This window comes from Melozone crissalis, unplaced genomic scaffold (genome assembly GCF_028551555.1).
Source record: "Melozone crissalis strain CALT ecotype California unplaced genomic scaffold, PUWL_Pcris_2 ptg000006l_1, whole genome shotgun sequence".
Classification (NCBI taxonomy): Eukaryota; Metazoa; Chordata; class Aves; order Passeriformes; family Passerellidae; genus Melozone; species Melozone crissalis.
In genome coordinates, this window is record NW_026535784.1 from 18,377,314 (window position 1) to 18,396,728 (window position 19,415).

Here is a 19,415-nt window from a genome sequence, read left to right on the forward strand (position 1 = left end):
AAAAATGTAAAGTATTTTCAAATATTAAATCAATTAAGGTCACATAAGTAAGTATCCGAATCAAAATATTAATCTAATGTTTACATCAGGTTTAACAGAAATAAAACATTTTTCCCAGTAAAGCTGAACACTTACTTTGCAAGTTTAAGATACTAATTTGAAAATATATTTAAAGAAACAACGAAAATTTAAAGAGTATCTGTTAACCCCATTAACATACAAAATACATAAGACTTTCAATAAAATTTATTTTATGGCCAAGATTTTCAAAAATTAAAAAAATTTTCCACATTTTTAACCCAAAGTTTCACTGTAAATATAAAGTTTGAATCAATTATAAATGCTATATATATATATATATATATATATATATATATATATATATATATATTTATATGTGTGTGTGTGTGTGTGTGTATTTTTGATGATAAAAGATGCAGCAGCTGTCAGAAGAAAAGGATGGGAAGAACGAGAGGAGCTTTAAAAATTATTTAAAAATATGTTTAAAATATTTTCTGTGTGGTGATGAAGGGAGTGAAAACTACAATTTTACACTCTGTTCTAACCATACCTACCAATAAATGTAGATTAATTACAACACAATCCTCTCATACCACTGTATTTTTTGCAAGATTTCACTCCTTAAAATCCCAGGTGAAAAAACGAGGTCGGCTACTTTCAGGAAAGTATCCCTGTTCTTGAACAGGAGCCTGAGGATGCAGGATCACCCCATTCAGCAAGTGAAAGGTGCCCAAGAGTGGAACTGAGCCTGTCTGTACCAGCCCTGGGCACTGCTCTGAGCAGCAACAGCCCAGCAGTGCATCAGAGACCTCAGAAAGGGCTGCAGACTTTGAACCCACAGGCCCTGACACCAGCACAAGGAGCTGAAGCACACACATCTCTGGGTAAACCTAAGGCAAACTTGTAACTGGGCTCCTAAATTACTGCAAAGATGTTACATGTACAGCATTTCAATAAGCTAGCAATATTGGAAACACATTTAGCACTAATATTTACCATGCATTTTTAAACAACTGTGGTTTTTTGAAGTAAAAAAAAAATTCCGATTAATCAGTTTATTAAAAATTTCAAGATTCAGTACTAGTAGGTAATATTTACAGTTAAAATATTTTAAAAAATATCATAACCAAAAGCTCAAAATTAAGGTTTTACTTTCAAGAAGTAACATTTCACATGCTGTAAAATTACCTCAATAATATAAAGGACTATATTCTTGTAGAAACAATATAAGATGCATTTAGCTACTCTGTTATAATTCCAGGCTCCATGAACCAACAGCAAGTTCTTCAAATACTTGAACTGCAAAAAAACATGAAAAATGGACAAACATACAATTAAAACATACATACACTAATATTAATAAAATTTTAAAATATTTTATTGTGGTATTTTGCAGTGTAATGACTTACCTGAGCAATTGAGTAGTCTGAAGAATTAGCAGCCTGTAGACCTTCATTCCCACTGATACCAACACCAACATGTGCTGTTTGTATCATACTAACATCATTTGCTCCATCACCAATTGCTAGAGTTACTACCTTAACTTGTTTTTTAACCATTTCTACAACTTCAGATTTTTGAAGTGGTGATACCCTAAGGGATAAAAAAAACAAACAGGTTTAATACAGGACTTTCAAATGGATGTACTTTTAAAATATACTTTATATTCTGTGAAAAGCTAATAAACCCAGGCCAATTAACATCCTGGTGAGCAACATGGTCTTGTTATTGCCCTTCAAGGTACATGCTAAAAGCACATTCACAGAAAAATGCATAAAAAACAACATTTATGAACTTTGGACTACTTAAAAGCTGAAAGACCTTACCAAGTGTGTTAGAGAGAACTGTTTGAAAATGTATTTTAGAAAATAAAGGAATGAAAAATAATACAGCCTTCAAATTGAAGGTGGCTATGTAATCACATTATTCAGTGGCCAGCACAACACATGCACAACTATTGGACTTCTAACAAAGCTGTGTGGGATGAGTCCACAGCCTTGTGGAAAACCTGGGTTGAAAGTTTCTGGGCAACAGCCCTTCTGAAATTCTGTGGTCCAGGGACCTATATGAAAAAAAATTTCTATGATCTTTTGGTACATGTTTTTTTTGAACTCTGTTGTTGAGAATTGTACTAAGACTTGCTACAGCCAGCTTCTACAGAAGATTCCTGACTGAGTACTTCTTTTTCATCTTTTTAACTTCTCAGGAACAGTGCCTTAATTCCTTTTTAGACAATGTTATAGGGGCAGCTGGGAGATGGCACTGTCACTGCCTCAAGTTCATGGTGAAACCGGTAAAAAATATTTTTCATTCATTTTGCTCACTCTTAGCTGTACATTTTTACTTCAGTATAACCCATTTAACATTCTTCCTGCATATATTACTCTGAAGCCAATATAGAGTTGGAATTCAGCTTGCTGAAGTCTTTAAGCCAAACATCTGCTTGGAATTAATAACATACACAGATTTTTTTTAAGAGAAATGTCTACTGAATATTTGTCAGCATCATCTGTGCTACAGCTAGTCTTAGGAAGAATCCATGGGCAATAAATGCTTCTGCACAAGTCAATGCAGCCTGCAAACTTAAAAGAAAGTGGTGTAATTTGTACTTTTAGAACAAATGAGAATTTCTGATGTCTACTGTCATTATATGGATGAAGAAAGAGCCTACATTCTTGTTAAGTCTGGATTATATTTTTTACCTTAATTAAAAACTACCATTTAAAACTTTTTATTTTTAAGCTCATAAACAAGGAAATGAAGTTTTTTGGTACTAAAGACAAAGCATTTAACAGAAACAATATTTTGGCAGAATTTTGACTTTTGGGAAACATGGAATATTAAATATGTTCACATTAAAACAGTGAGTGTTGCAAGCAAGTATTTTAGTTTTAAACCTGTAGCCAATTTTTAAGCAACCACAAAATATGTCAGACATATATCTAGATATGCATTGAAACCAACTGACCTAGGTAGATTATGGAAGTGTAAAATGAAGAAATTACAGATAGAATACTACTAGAACAGAAACTTTCATTTTGCACTTTGCTGTTTCTTTACAAGAATGCCAACAATAAAAGACAGATTTATGCACAGAATACCCCTCAATGGTTGCCCAGTTCAACAAAACCAGAAAAATTATCTCTTCAAATGGCATAAAATGTATTTTGTAATCAAGGAAAGAGAAGAAAAAGAAATATAGCTTTAAAAGACCAGTTCTACATGCATCTCCTGCTTGTTACTGAATTGAGCAAACTCAACCTAGTAGAACAAGCACAATACTCCAACTTATCTGTCAGAAAGACTACTGCCATTAGGAAGGTGTTTATGCACAGTATAAACTGTTCATCAGAGAAACTTCTCAGTTTAGAAGACAGTAAAACCTTAGTTTGAAATTCAAACTGTTTCAGGCTGAAGCATGGCTACAAAGCTTAACCACAAAAACATTAATTAAAAAATCCCTTGGCAGCATGACATCGCTTTTCAGAAGGGATGGAAAGACTAGAAATCCAGTGATTATTTGGATATTGTAATATTACTTATTTTTCTGTGTCCTTTTGCAAAGTAGAAAAATAGTTCCATTTTGAACAGATTTTTCAGATGAATCTCACTTATTTTAATGGAACAATGGAAGTTTCTAGCTGTAATAGTTGATATTTACAGGAAAGGATGAAAGGGTTCATTGTATAAACAAAGCCTATAATAATCAGGCATAATAATGCTTAGAAAGGCATTTCCACCAGCTTCAGGTAACAAAAATCACCCTAAGTAGTAGCTTTAACATTTTGGAGCAATTCTTATACAGTGTAATCCACATCTTACAGAAAAGCAGCCTGTGGAGAAAGATCTACAGGTGACTCTAGATATGCTATAACCTGTGGTTAACTGTAATATCAATTCAAGGTCAAGATTAATGTCTCAACCTTATTGAGACTACCCTCAATGGATTACAAATTATGTTCCTGGAAATATGCAATCTGAGTGACTCTGACAAGTACACTTTGTTGTAGACTGCTCTACAGTGATATTTCACTTGAATGACTGTATTTCAGAACTCCAGTTTCTTTATTTTTATATGTCAATAAAATAGCATGGGGAGAGAATAATGTAAACCTTACCTGCAACAAATAACAGCTTTACATGACAAAGCCAAATCCAGGAAATACTGTCTTACTCCAAATGTCAAAGCATACTTCAGAGATTTACCATCAATGATGAGAGCAAAATCATTTTCCTTCCTTAAAGCATCACCAAGAGTACTGCAATGATGGCTAAGTGTCTCTCTTGTTCCCTGTTGCACAAAAAAATCGGGGTCCATTATTTTTACTTCTTAATATTCTTGAATTCAAATTTTTCAGTGATAATAAACACTAGCACTTTGGTTTTTGAGGAAGTTGCCTTTTGATTCTGCTACCAAATATTATAAAGCAAAAAGCATATTTGCAATACTGCATTATTATGTTGTGTAGGACTGCTCTTTCACTCTGCCAAAAAAGAAGTGTATAAGTTGAGGTGGAACCTTCAATGCTCTTTGAACAATAACAGTAGTTGTATAAGTATTTGCCAGAAGACACAGGTATACAGAAAACTGATATAATAATACAGAAGATGAGTCACATATATAGAGATACTAGAATTTTCTATTATACAAAATGTTCCTAAATGTTTAGAAAAAAGGAAACACATATAATTAATGATATAAATACAGGCATTATAATTGATAGTTCTATTACATTAAATTCATATTTTAACATAATTTGACAATTATAACACAAAGTACCTGTTATATAAAGGAACATATTTTGTATTTTTCAATTGCTAATGACAGTTTGAATCATACCTAGAGAAGTCACTATTTTGTGATCTAGTACTGAGAACTTCAGATTACATTCAGTGGACAATACATTCATATATATTTATTTATGCAGTAGCCTGCTTTGGGAAGGTCAGCGACATCTAGTCAGCTACAGTGCAGTTCTACCATGGAGTGTCATAAGGGCCAAAAAATACTGCTTGTTGTCCTTTCCTTTTGAAAGATCTTTACAGAGCTACAACACACTTTTCTTCTGTTTCCTGGTTCACAGCCCAAAAGTAAAAAGTATTTTGGAGGAGAAAGGAAGATGAAAAAAAACTCTTCTGCTTGTAAAATATTAACTTTGGAAGCTAGTGACATCCTATCACAACGTCTTCCCATTTTTTTTTACAAGTTTACCAACCAAATAATTGCGCTACTTCAGTGATGTCAGGCATACATAAACCAAATTTGGTGTAACCACCTAAAACCAGAACACTGAACTAACTAAAAATCTCAAACTCCTCTGAAATGAAATTAAAAGATACTGCTTTGCCTTTTCAAACCAACTTACTCCTCCCAGTTCCACACATTGCTGTTAATGGTTTTTGACTATTTTGCTTCTACTGGCCTTCTAAAGATTCATTGGTTTATCTAAAATGAGATTAGCCTGTTGGGGAATTCTGCACTTGTTTCCTGGCTCTCACCTGCTAGAAACTGTGACAGAAATGAAGTTCCACTGTTTAAAATTACATGCTAGAAAATCTTTAAAATGACAATAGTTTCTGTAACTATTTTCTAGAGCATCTTCTCTAATTAAGAAATATTGCAACATAAAGGAAGTATCAATTTGTCTCATCTCTGTGGATTATTTAATTTCTATCAAAGTTTAAACAACACATGAAAAGTCAGATTCCTCCCATCTACTATTTCTTCTATGTAGTGAAATCCCCATAATCCAGGAGTAAATGGTCTCTGCCATTTAGATTTCGCCCCAAAACAAATAACATTCTGAAGAGTTGAGATACCTAAATACCTTCAGTTCCACACCAGCTAATGTCTAGTGGGGACTGGGGAAGTGCATCGGGTTGAGATATTTTTCGTATTATTTCATGAACAAGAGTATCTGTTCAAATTAGAGGATCTTTTAATTTAGCATATTCTTTGTATGTTCACAGAGCTGAACAAATACATTTAATTCTAACTTCCTCTGTCTTGCATGCTTAAGTTGTAACCATGACCAAATTGATGAGGTATTTGTTTTGTTACACTTTTTTTTCATGTCTTTCAGACAGGGGACTCTGCATGTCCACAAAGGGGTTAGATTTGAGCAAACTGTATTTTAGCAAAAGCCACTGGTATGCAATGGACATACACTACTATTTTAAGAGCAAGGGGAAGAAACATTCACTTAATGCCACTGTTCACAGTGCAAGGTTTCAGTGTTTTTCAGAAGAGTATGCAGATCAAGAAAAGCCAACCTCCCTGACTCCACTGAACCTATCAACATCTTTACATAGCCAAGAGGCTGCACTTTACAGACGAGGAGGAGAGGACTGCCACAGAGCAACTCCTATCAAAGATCCCAAATACACAAGTGCCACGACACTGAGATTATCTTCTCCAAGCTCTCCTGGCTGCTCAGTTCCTCTCACAATGAGGAAACTGGGTTGTCCAGCCACCCTCATGGGTGCATAGAGTCTTAGTACAAGAGGTGGACCTATGCTACTCAAAAGTCAAAGTGTCAAATGCTTAAAAAGCATTTGCAGCTGCACTGACTCAGCATTCTGCAATCACAGCAATCCATCCCTCTCTTCATTTCCTGAGACCTGACCCACTCCTCTACTAGAACTTTCAAGGTAATTTACTAAAGGTAACGAGTCACACTAGAAATAGAGACTGACTTGCCATTCCAACCACACCAGCAAGTAAAGGATAGGACACAAGATATACATTCATCCAACAGTAAAATGCCATCACGTGAGGCAGAAAACTTCATAAATAGTCTCTTAAAATATTTGCATACAGCTAGTTTACTCTTTATTTTTTGAACTGCCTCTCAGACTACATTCACCTGCTGCTGAAAAAAACCATTATATATGTTATCACCAAAACCAGATTTGCAAGTGACCAGTTTGCATGTACAAATTCAGCTGGCATAAGATATTGCATCTCCATGTACTCTGTACTTTGGCCACGTAAGGAAAGGATCTCTCAATCTCTATACAATCTAGACACTCCAGTTTGAAATAGAGAGTACACTGCAGTTATCATTGCAGCTACTACCATTTATTCTTATTCTATACTTATATAAATTTACTATAAAAATAGATTGCTTGATAGATATTTATTGAACTTTTGAATCACCACACTAGAAGTGGTTAATCTGTAATGCTTGTATAATGTGAAACTCCTGGCTTTGAGCTGCATGGATGCAGTCTACTACATGGAATTTTTTTGCTGACAGTTGTGAAGTTCCTTTGTGTAGTAGCTGCACTGTGATTTCAGAAGGCGTAGACTGTTTTCCAGTTATTCAGTAACATTCTGTCACAAAGATCATACAGTCTTCCAAGCATGGAATACTAAAATTAAGAAAGCAACCCTCCAAGACAAACATAAACAACATGCCTCCAAACCATGGTTTTGACAGAATTTTCTATGTCTGTCCAGATAAACAGACACTCCAACTTATTTTTTGGTGTTACAGCAACCTCACCATGATGTCTGGATATTTTAAGCAATAAAATAATGTTTCATTAACTGAGAACTTTAAAGATTTTACTTACATCAAGAGAGCCTTCATTTATAACAATTAGTCCCATGTTCTTTCTCAAAAGTTTACAAGAATGACCTGTTAGGAAAGATTTTGTTTTTAAAAATCAGTTTCAAAAAATCCGTTATAACAAAGCATTTTTTCCTGCAATAAATCTACAGACAGAATTAAAAATAAGATTTCCCCAGCTGAAATAAATGATAAAAAAGAAATTCTACTACATTTTATATAAGTACATACATATATAAGTCAGAACAGTTAGAATTTCCCTTGCTGCAACTTGCAGCTGTTCTGCCTTATTCAGAGGTGCTTCAAAGAGAGTTACAGAAAAACAACAAACAGATCTCTCTAAGCCTTGTAAATTTTTAGAATGCAACTTGCCTTTCCTTCAAAACTTGCACATATACACCTTTTCATTCTTTCTTTTATTCTTTGATGCATAAACAGGATGCATTTTCTGTGCTGATGATGTAGGCTGCCTAGTCAAAAATATGTATCACCATTCTTAATAAAGTGGAAATATTGCTATTATGTGTATTGCCTCAAACCTGAAGGTACTAAGAAAAATAACCTTAGATCAATTGTATTGTGTGCATATGGAGGGTTCTTTAAGATTAGAAATAATAGCATCCAATAAAAAGGATATATATGACTAAAGTAAGGCTTTATTTTGGACATACATCTACACTACAGCAGTAAGTGCTGATGCGGTCACATGCAAAGAACATTAAATGTTAAAAACAGCTTTCATGTATAACTTTTTAAAGATACAGATTTATCATTGTTGAAATCAGTCTTTTTTACCATCCTTCATAATAAAGAGAAAGAAAAACCCTCCATTGTTAAAACGTTATAGTACTTTAGTTCACCTTTCTTGGAAAGAAGCAAAAATAGAGAAGGGAAACTAAAAACACTCACATTATCTTAATATTATTCCCCCTCATTGTCAGAAGTCAATATATTCTTTTGAATTCATTTCATATTCTATAAAAAAGTACAATTTCCTATTTTTTTGCCTCCTCTCTAACGTAACTTTTTCTTACTCTTAGAATTTTAACAGAGGCAGAATCCAGCATTTCCTATCTTCCTCCTATCACTGACTAAGTTCACATTCAAATTCTGGAGTGACACATAATATTATTTTTTACAAGACAACTTTCCACTCGGAAAGAAATTTTACTGCATCAACTGCTATTATTTTTAAACCCATAACAAAGAAATCAAATGAATACAAATATAGTACCAATATTAATGGCAGTCTCTTGTTTGTCCCCAGTAAGTATCCAGATTTTTATGTCCGCTTTCATGAGTGTCTCTATGGTTTCAGGCACTTTGTCTTGTAGTTTATCTTCAATTGCTGTTGCTCCAAGCAGCTGAAGATTCTGTGAACATAAAATATTTCATACATACAGGGGTTTTTTGACTTAAATTCAATTTCAATGTTCCATTTATTTTATTTAACTCTCTGTATTTACAACAAGATTAATGCAGTCTAAACCATTAATCAGATTTGGTATCAACAAATAAAGAACTTCCACTTTATTCCATAAGCTTTAACTTAGATATCTGTGTGGCTTGACAAAACTGTACAGTGTGATTTCACTGTACAGTCAAATTTCAAACAATTATTTTCTCAGTAGCTCAGTAGCTCAGCTTGTGCAGCAACAGCTATCTTTTCCTGAGGAGTATCTCTGATTTGAAGGCTTCAGGAATGCTAATACCATGCCTTCTCTCTTTTAATGATTTCTCTTCCCTTTGTAAAAAAAAAATCCAAAACACCTGTAAATTTATCTTAGTATTTTATGCTTGATTTTAGCTTCTTATGGAGCAAATCTACATAGTTTTTGTGAATACAGCCATTTTTATATTTCCTATTAATATACCTTTAAAACTAGCTAAATGTTAAAGACACCATTATACATGTAATAGTGTGCAATCCTGGCAGCAGCATGGCCTGCATACTACATCCTGAGGAAGCACTTGTGCAGCTTACACACACATTTGTAAAGGTAGCAGGGTTGTCATGGCATTAAAAAGTAATGTCATTTCAAGACTGTTTTGTCACATCCAGATAAACTGCTCCAGAAATGTTTATTAGTGACTGAAGCTATATACCCTCACCTGTCTTTTTCATGAATTAAACACTACAGATTTGTGAGGCTCTGAATTTTAACCAGTTTTGTCAATCAATCTGTGTTATACTTTCTGAGAAAGAAAACCTAAAAATTTAAGCATCAAAACTTCTAGCACTATTGGTCTCATGCACTTCTTTTTCTTATAAATTTAATAGTCATGAGACCTTTTTATTGTTGGGGTAGGGAAGTCCTAACTTCATGCTTGGCTACTCCAGAAGGAGTGCTGTCAGAAACTTAAGGCTCTGCTCTTGTGATGCTGTTTCTGGGTACAAACTTGCTTTACAGGCCTTCAGTAAAACAGAGCCTGACAAAGTAGAACAAGTGCAACAGAGGGACACAAAAATAGCTTAGGGCCCAGAGCACACCATACTAAGAGCACCTGAAGAAGTAGGATGAGTTTAACATGAGAAAAAAGAAGACTAAGGGAGGGATTCCTTCTGCTAACTGAAGCTTGCAGAGCAGCCATTCTTCTCCAAAATGTATACTGCACAGTGAAAGAGCAAGAAGCACCAGACACATTCTGCAGCAATAAAAATTTTAATTCTGAAGAAGGAAAAAAGACTAAGTTGAACATCAAAAAAAATTACCTGCTGCAGCTGGGAAAACTCCCTCCTTGTGGATACTCTAAACTTCATCAAAGTCTTGGGCAAGCAAAACTAGCCCTGCTTTAAACAGGGATTTGCGTCTATATGACTTCCTGAAGTCCCTTCCAATCTTGGCCACTCCATTGTTCCAAGATCATTATATAATGAAGCAGATGTTGTTTATCTGTTCTTACAGTTTTTTACACACTAGAAGAACTCTGGAAAAAAGCTATCCAGTAGTTCAAACCATAATCAACACTTTCCAGCAAGGTAGCTACTTGCAGGAAGAACTCTGTCAGATTAATTGTTCCTTCATTTTGATTGTTTAAACTGCAAGGACTACCTGACACAGCTGTCAGTATATCACTAGATTTCATTTTTCTACCTAAGTGTTATTCCTCAAAATTGATTCACTTTTCATAGTATAGAAAATAAAAACAATAATTAGGAACTCACTCTTCTGCTCATCCCTCTGGCCACCCCATCCTCCCCACAACCAACCCAAAGCCCAGAAAGCTACAACAAGCTGCATATACCTTTTCAATTAGTTCATAGCTCTCCTCAAGTTTGAGTACTCTGTTTTGTATAGCTGTAGAAGCACGGTGATAGACATCCAACCATTCTTGATAATCACTTTCTGAAATCTCAGCCACAGCAAAACATAGAGTTCTTAAGCCTAGAGAGAAAGCAGATAATGATTCAGTATTTGTTTGTCCCTGCCCTGATATGCCTGAAGTGAGTAGCTTTTGAAAGTTGAAACTATTCTGTATTTTATGTATGTTTACGCCCGATTTCAAATTACTGCTGCACATCTTGAGGAACTTTTTAAATATACATAAAGTAAAAATGAACTATAAATAGAAATTTATTCAACAGAGTAACAGTTTCTAAGAAGCTGAACGTAACAGAGGTGATGTATTTCACTGGAAAAAAAGAGTAAATTTTTATGCAAGATTTGACTTAGTTTAAATTGTTAAAAAACATGAAGAAATCCCAACGCTTTCTGAACAAGTATGCACACTGAAACATTTAAAGTGTAAAATTAAATCATATTTCTGAGAAAAAGATTTATAAACTTAAAAGTTGCTATGCTGGAAGGAAGTAAAGTTAAAATATATCAGCACAATGTTACAACTGCCCTTTTCACCCCTCCTCAATATTCTTAGGGAATTCTAGTTTGAAATTTATCATCTAGAAGCCAACTTTGAATCCTCTCATTTAACTTTCCCATCTCACAGATTGTTTCAGCTTTCCAAATTCTTAAAATAAAATCATCATGTACCATTTGGCAATTTTACTTACCAGCCTTTGAGCTGGTTGATATTATTAACAGATTTTTTCCTTCAGCAAAAATCTGAATTAAGCATTACAGCAAGAATTTGAGACGGCATGATTTTAAGAAATATCTATTTTTTAACAACACACATTTAACACTCAATTTAAGTAGTTAGGTGTGAATTTTCTAACAGCTCATTTTCACATATTACCAGATTTCCAGAGAATGAAGTTGACATAACTCTTTATATACTAGCCACAGTTTGCAGGCCAGTAGATTTAGAAGGGGGCAGGCAGGATTAATGTAGTTACCCTTTGGTCACTTGCCCACTCTGCTCTAGGACACAAACAGCACCACAACCAGGGATGGTTAAATGTAACCTTTATTTGGTCACAGGCTTAAAAAGATATAGAGCATAAAGATCAGCACGAGTGGCAATTTTGAAATTATAAGAGGTTGGGCATGAAATAATACATGTGTCTTAGATGTAAGAGTAATTTAGTATCTTTTTTAGTAATTTTTAGTATCTTATCATTTTATCTTCAGGATAAAAACCATGTGTAATGTGGGTATTCTGACAACTAAACAGCATTAGGAACACAGTGTCTCACCATTTAGACTTAGAAGAATAAACTCAAGGCTGACAATTGAACTGATTTTTTTTCTCTGCATAATAAGGATAAGCTTACAAGGTCCAAAGCAATGAATATAGGTGAAGGAGAGGAAAGGAATCTATGTCTGACTAATAGTGATACTATTTCCACAATGCTTTCAACATTTTTTCTGCAGACAATAAAATGAAGAAGAGAAATCCAAGTGTATGGAATGTCAGCAAATAGTTTTTTCAAGGTATTTGCTTTCTCTTTTTAAATCACTGCCTAATCATACTTTTTTTTTTTTACTTTTTAATATGCTTCTTTTCATTGTGACTTAAAAGAATCCTCCAAATAAAATGTGGAAAACAAAATATCATTAGTCTGGTTGTTAACAGACTGGAACAACACAGGAAAATTACAGAGGATTTTTCTATTTGTCCAAGCAGGCATTAACACTCCAGCTTAATAAACGCTTACATATAAATGCCAGCCATGCTAACCACTTCATTTTTGAACAACACACCAAGAGCAGGCAGCAAATGCCAAGGACATACTGTCCTGCCACATGAAAGGATACTCATGAGAAACTCTGCAACATAGTTGGCTGCAATTTAAATCTGAAGTAAAAATAAATACAAAATTTTTAATCAATTCCAGAGACATGTGATTTTTTTAAAGATTGAATTTTATGCTTTTTAAAAGTTAGAAATTCACTCTTCTTAACAGTGAATCTTTCAATCTGTTGAAAAGAAGGATACAAAAAATATCTGAATAAACTTCTTAATCCTATCATATGTACCATGGTTCTAAAGACAGACAGAATTTTTCACTCTTTATGTTGATTTATTTAGTTCAACTTGACTGCTAAGGAGTTGTACTACTGATGAAATGAGAATGGTAATTAAGAACTGGGTTGAAATTTTCACATCAATTCACATAGGATAGAAGACAGTGATCTAATTTGGTCTTTTCTGTAACCAAATATATACCTTATGACCCAAACTAACTTCACACCTAAGTAACTTTTTCTAGGCTAATTCTGGTTAAGCCTTTCAAGAACCCCAGAGTGTGTCTGAGGCTTTGGGCTATACCCTCAGTCAAATTTTTTTGGGTATAGTTCTGCTTTCAACTTTATTGTAAAATTTATTCTAACTTTTTTACCTTAAGATTCTTTAAGACTAACCAAATACTTCCTGCAGAGATGTTGATATGAAAAACTAACAAAAGAAACAGATCTGTGACTTGTTTCTGTTGTCACTGGTAGAACCAAGAGATTGAAGCTGCTTAATACACTAGCCAAAACTCCAAATTCCATGATAAATCAGAAGACAAAACCTAGAGACGTCATATGATGACAAAAAAATGACCTTTCATGGTAACAAGAATATCTGGCCAGAGATCAGTTAACAAAACATAAGCACTGCTTTTTAGTTTCCTTCCCAGTGTAAGTTTATTTTTAAGACACATTAAAGATAATTTTAATGTTCCAGTAGCAGTGTATTAGAAAAACATAGAGGTAGAAACTCTGCAGTTCAGATACCCATAACTCTTATGATTCTGCTTCCAACTCCTCTCTAACAACTCACTGATAAATTGTAACACTATGATACAGCACAGTACAACACTATAATCCTCCTGAGATACTAAGGGGGAAGGGCATGGAACATCTAGGAGCTATGCAGAAATGTTTCTACATTCTGCTTTTCTCATCACATCTGTACTGTGAAATCCAATATAATTACATAACTAACTGGCTGCTTGTATCAATCATCTTAATTTCACAGTCTTTTAAATTTTACTTACTATTCCTACTTCACAAACCCTCACAGAGAGGTTTCCCACCTCTGGCAACTGTTTTGTAAAAGCAATTATTAAAACTGCAGACACCAAAACAATTCATATGGACACTGGCAATCCCCCTTATTTGGACTGGTGACAGAAACAATACAGCTAAATCTACCTTAAAAGCACTACACTAATAATTTCCAACCATCTTTACTTTGGCTACTTCTTCCTGTGTGCCCATCCCTACAGCATCACTGGGTATGGGACATGAAAGCAGCCATGGGAAATGAGATTTTCACAGAAACAATGTGCTATGTGTTTGCCCTCTGGAAAAATATGTTTTGGTTAAAAGATTCTACTGTATACTCTGTGGGTGTGTGGCTTGTTTTTTAGGGTTTTTTTTAAGCATGAACTTATTACTGAAATTGCTTAGGAAGAAGAAGATTTTTCTTAAGGAGACATTGCTAAAACAGACATTTCAAACATAACATGAGTAAAACACTACAGCAAGACAAAATTTAAAAAACAGGAATTTGACCAGTAACTGAATTTAATATTTATTTTTATACTGAATAATATCACTCACCTTCTGTAGCAAACTGCTCTAGATGTTTTAAGGTAATTTCTTTGTATTTTGAACTTTCAGCAAGACGGTCATAAATTACAGTATCCTACAAAAGAAATAAATATAGCTCAGAACACTTTAATAGAAAAAGCATTTCTGTTTGGGGTAGACAATACAAATCATGTAGGAAAAAGGCTGAAAAATGGAAATGTATTATTTAAGCATCAAAAATTAATAGACATAATCTTATTTCAAAAGTTAAAGGACTTCTTAATCCTCAGATTTTCTAAATTTACAAAGTCTGCTATAATGCAGTCTTTTTCTTCTACATTTTTGGATGTTACTTCCCCTTATTTTGAAATGTGCCATAATGCTGCTCTCCTCTTTTAATATTATGCCCACAAAGTAAAATTAGTGCTTCATAACTGTCATTCTCAGATTTTTTGTAGCCAGCTTAATACACGGAATATTAACAACAGGTTTGGTTTTTTTTTCCCCTAGAGAAGACCAAAAATGGACATTTATATTTAAAAAACTTCCTTTCCTTAAACCATTCTGGAACTGGATTTCAACTCCTTCCTCCTCAAACTTGACTCGACATAGAGCCTGAGAACTAATGAGCAACTCTCCATTCCCGTATGCATTATGATAAGGATACCTTCTACAGGTCCTGCTTTGGGAAAATTGACTTCTGTGTAATATCAGTGGCTGGCTAACACTCCCATCTAGCCAGTTCTGCTAGATTACTATCTCTATCTAGTGATCCCTGCCCAGCTACTCCAGCAAGTAGTTAATACATGTTCATCCATTTTCTAGGGAGTACAGAAGGAAGCAATTATTATTAGGAAACATAAAGGTATTAGTCCAGTAGAAAGAGTAGGATGAACAGGGCTGTCATACCTTCATAGGCAGTTGGTAAGAAGGATATTAACCAGTTCATCACATTGAACAGCTACATAGCAAAACAATGTAAATTGAAAGAGGAAAATCAACATTCCTTCCCTTACATTTTCAATGTTTTGACTGCAGTTATTACAATCTTTTGCTTTTGTATTTTTATTGGTAGGATGTATTCTTTGTTACAGAGTGAAAAAAGAATAAAACTCACAGCTCCTTTGCAGTAGAGTCTTAATTTCCCTGATGGTGTGCGAACTATCACCGACATTCTCTTCCTAGTGCTGAAAGAGAAATAAATTCTCTATGTAAGGCGGTTCATAAATATAAGCATTTACCAATATTTTACCTAATAATATCAATATATATCTTACATTATACAAAGAATAAAAGTCAGTACTGTCAATTCTGAATTATGCTCTCAGCTGACTGGGATGGAAAACATTTTTGTGCCTACCAATTAAAATGAATACTATTTTTCTGTGCATACTTCTGTAGGCCTTTTTCCCATTAAAATGATATTAAGAATTTTCACCTTCATCTAAATACTGTATGACAAAAAAGCACCTTAGAGCACAAAGCACTTATCGTGAATATCATCAATAGATAGTGTATCATGGACTGTTTCAGTTTTTTCTTCCTTCCCAGCCAGCCAGAATAACTCCGACACTGTACTGTGCTGCAATCCTATTGCTGTTATCCCAGAGTTTCATTTATCATGCGAAGTTTTCAGTATGCTAAGAGCTGGAAACGGGCTGGACTAATTTTAACTACTCTCTGGCTCTCAGTTTTTAATAAAATCCAAGTTATTTTTTCTTTTTGTCCTCATAACTGAGGTAGAAATTGGAAGAAAACATGGAGAAGACTGTCACGGTCTGCTTTCTGTCTTCTTCCCTTTGAGGTTTGCCAACAAGCATTCTTTAGGTGCAAGATCATGTCCTGTCAAGATGTGTATTTATATCATAAGTCTTTCAAATTTCAACTTTATAAATAAATCTACAGAAACCATTCAGGGAGCAGAACACTTCTCATAGAACAATTCACAGTAAAACAGAGATGGAAATAAATGGTCCTTTAACAATTTTGGTTCCAGCTGGAACTGGATCCCATTGATAAATCATCAAGGAGCATTATCATATAAATGGTTCCTGAAGTTCAGACTCCCATGGAAAACATCCTGTAATTGGAATGTGGACATAGGTGAAGGAGAGAAATTTATAATTATAGGTGAAGTAACAGGCTGAAGAGTATCTTCAGGAAAACATTTTCTAATTTCTCCTGGGTATGCACTCTGTTTCAAGTAAAAATTTCTGAAAAGTAATATTAAATAACATTGTTACTGTGAATACTGCACAAAAGCCCATACAAAGCCATTAACTACAACTTCTTTTCCATTTCACCTCTAAACCTCAGATAAGTAGAATTCCAAAAAGCTTTAGACACTGTCCAGTTGTGAATCTACTTAGACAACACTGGAGAAATAAGGATCATCTAAACTACAGTTTTAAGCTGCCTAAAATAAAAGCATGTCTCAGATCCAACATCGATTCCAGCCAAGACTATCAAGCTTCTGCTACTTGAATTCATTACACTTGCCTGAATGTTCAATTCAGAAATAGTGAAGGAATTACAGTAGGTGAGGGGGTGTATAAAACAATAATTTGATCTATTTATCCTTGACAGGTAAAAATTCAGCAGTTTTGTACTTGTCTTGCAATACCAGAAGATTGCAACCTTGAAGTCCTGTATGGAGCTGCATATTATTCTACTGAAGATGTATCAAAGAATCACAAATGACTTCCTGTAGCATTCTGAATTTTAGCTATACAGACAGACATTGAATCTTGACTGACATAAACTTCCTTAGTAAAACTGCAATAAAGCTAATGACCAAGAATTACTATCAAGGACTTCTAACTTCTTAAAAACTATTTTATGGCACTGACAGTTTTATTTCCTTTTCCTGGTGAACTACAGTAAGCCACTAAATTGCACTACTGCAAATAATTGTAATTGTGAGACCACTGTTTTGTTCTGCTTGTTCTCTATAGAAGCAATGTGAGCAGCCATAAAGATGACCTGGTTACAATGGGAAAAATACTGAACAGAAAATGTTTCCTGAAATAGTGACAGAGAAAATGCCTGGAAGCCTAGAAATTGGAGGCATCCTGAGATACCATCAATATGCACAAAACTTAACAAGAATTTTTTGTCTGGAAAAGGGAGAAATTGGGAATTGACAAAAATCTGGAAAAATAAAAATTTGTCTTGGAGAAAAGAACCCACCATCATCTACTGGTGGTCCCAAGTGAAATACATAAATTAGGAGCATCTACTGATTGCTGAATATGGTTGTGTCCTGCATTTCCTTATGTCTGTGCCCCACACAAATGACTTACCAGAGAGTCAGCCCCAACACAGAGCCTGTCTAAGAGTCAGCCCCAAGCAAATCATCCTCATCCTCATCCCCAAGCACACCCCCAAGGGGTGTGCTTGTATACATTCCTTTGCTAACAGTAATTTTTAATAATCTGCAATTAAAAAGTAGGTAAAAAAGCCCCCATGTCCTCGTGTGCTATGGAATCCTGCAAACCCACTGTTGTGATCTCTACGGACCTGCAGGCTGGGTAACCCCTTGGGCCGTTACTAAGAGGCAGAATAGCTGGTAATTCCCAAGGAGTTGCACTGGAATTATAAATAGACAGAAGCATCTTAAAGAGACAGAAATACTTCCTTAAGTCACAAGGTTTGCCAAGCAGCTCTTGGTAGGTGCAGTTACTCTATCACCTGACTTTACTTAGGATTAAACAACCACAGAAAACAAACACTGCTACAGAGGTTTTGGTACCTCCTCTGTCAGCCACTCACTCTTTTTTTACTTTTAGAAGTAAAGTCACAGAATCAGTGTGTTCTGGAGCTTTCTGAATGGATGAGAGGAGGTAAGGCCCCAAATGCTCTAGGATGCCTTCTGTCTGCCCAGCACAACAGCTAAGACAACGTGGATTACTCATGAAACCAACTACACAGGAGAGACTAATCAAGGTATGAATTACAGGTAAATACTGTAAATACAGGTAAATACTTCTCTTTTCACAGGCAAAAGTGTAATCACTGAAAAAAGAGAATATCAAAAGTGACAAGTCTACCAAGTATTCCTACAAATTCTACTTCTGCAACATGCTTCTCTGTAAGACTTTCCTATCAAATCTTGATGCTGTTGCACTCTACTTGCAGAAGAGTCTTAATCAGTGAGGAATTTATTGGCAGTTTTTCTGGGAAAAACTTGGAACACCTGCAAACTCTTAACAGTTTATTCAAAACAGATTACTTCTCTGAAGGTACATGCTCCTACCCATACAAATAGTGTTGTTTTGGAGCCAAAATTTCTCTTGCTGTGGAACACGGGTGACCTCTAGTGCTTCCAACAAGTCAATTCCAAGCACAGCTAAATATTGCAGAATATGAACAAAAACATCTATAAAAACTGAATACTTAACAAAATTCTGGGATCAGTATCCACCAAAAATCTTATGCCTCCGAAGGCTGAGATTTAAAAGCAATTCTTGCACCTCCATAAAGTATCACAATTTAAATTACAATTTCAGACTTATGCAGAAGTTTTTAAAAAATTGATGAAATCAAGACAAAGATCAAAACCAGAAACAAAGTAGCAATCCTTCACTGCTACTCCAGAAACACAATATGAACTTTCACAGAAGTCAAATTAACAGCAATGCACTTTGCACTACATACTTGCTGACTTGCAAGAAAAATAAAATGCAAGCAATGCTTGCAAAAAGAATGAAATCATGACATAAATCTAAAAAATTCACCTATGTCCTCTACAATATAAAAAACCTCATTAATTGCAAACAGACGTTAAAATACATTCAAAACTATAAAAATTACTTTCTGTTGAATCTTTAATTGTTTCATACTATTATTACTATTACTATAACTATAGGCAACTAACTCTGATTTCACACAACTTATC

At 34.6% G+C, this 19,415-nt stretch overlaps 1 protein-coding gene across 3 annotated transcripts in view; it reads right to left on the reverse strand.

Moving 5' to 3' along the window:
- ATP8A1 (ATPase phospholipid transporting 8A1) overlaps window positions 1–19,415 on the reverse strand; it is a 103,038-nt gene that overhangs the window by 41,209 nt on the left and 42,414 nt on the right. For all 3 annotated transcript variants that reach the window (XM_054292034.1, XM_054292052.1, XM_054292043.1), the window contains 8 exons: window positions 15,636–15,705; window positions 14,549–14,633; window positions 10,842–10,981; window positions 8,830–8,968; window positions 7,600–7,664; window positions 4,140–4,312; window positions 1,431–1,614; window positions 1,210–1,320 (listed from right to left, as the gene is read on the reverse strand). In XM_054292034.1, coding sequence (XP_054148009.1) covers window positions 1,210–1,320; window positions 1,431–1,614; window positions 4,140–4,312; window positions 7,600–7,664; window positions 8,830–8,968; window positions 10,842–10,981; window positions 14,549–14,633; window positions 15,636–15,705 — 967 coding nt within the window. The remainder of the gene's footprint in view (window positions 1–1,209; window positions 1,321–1,430; window positions 1,615–4,139; window positions 4,313–7,599; window positions 7,665–8,829; window positions 8,969–10,841; window positions 10,982–14,548; window positions 14,634–15,635; window positions 15,706–19,415) is intronic.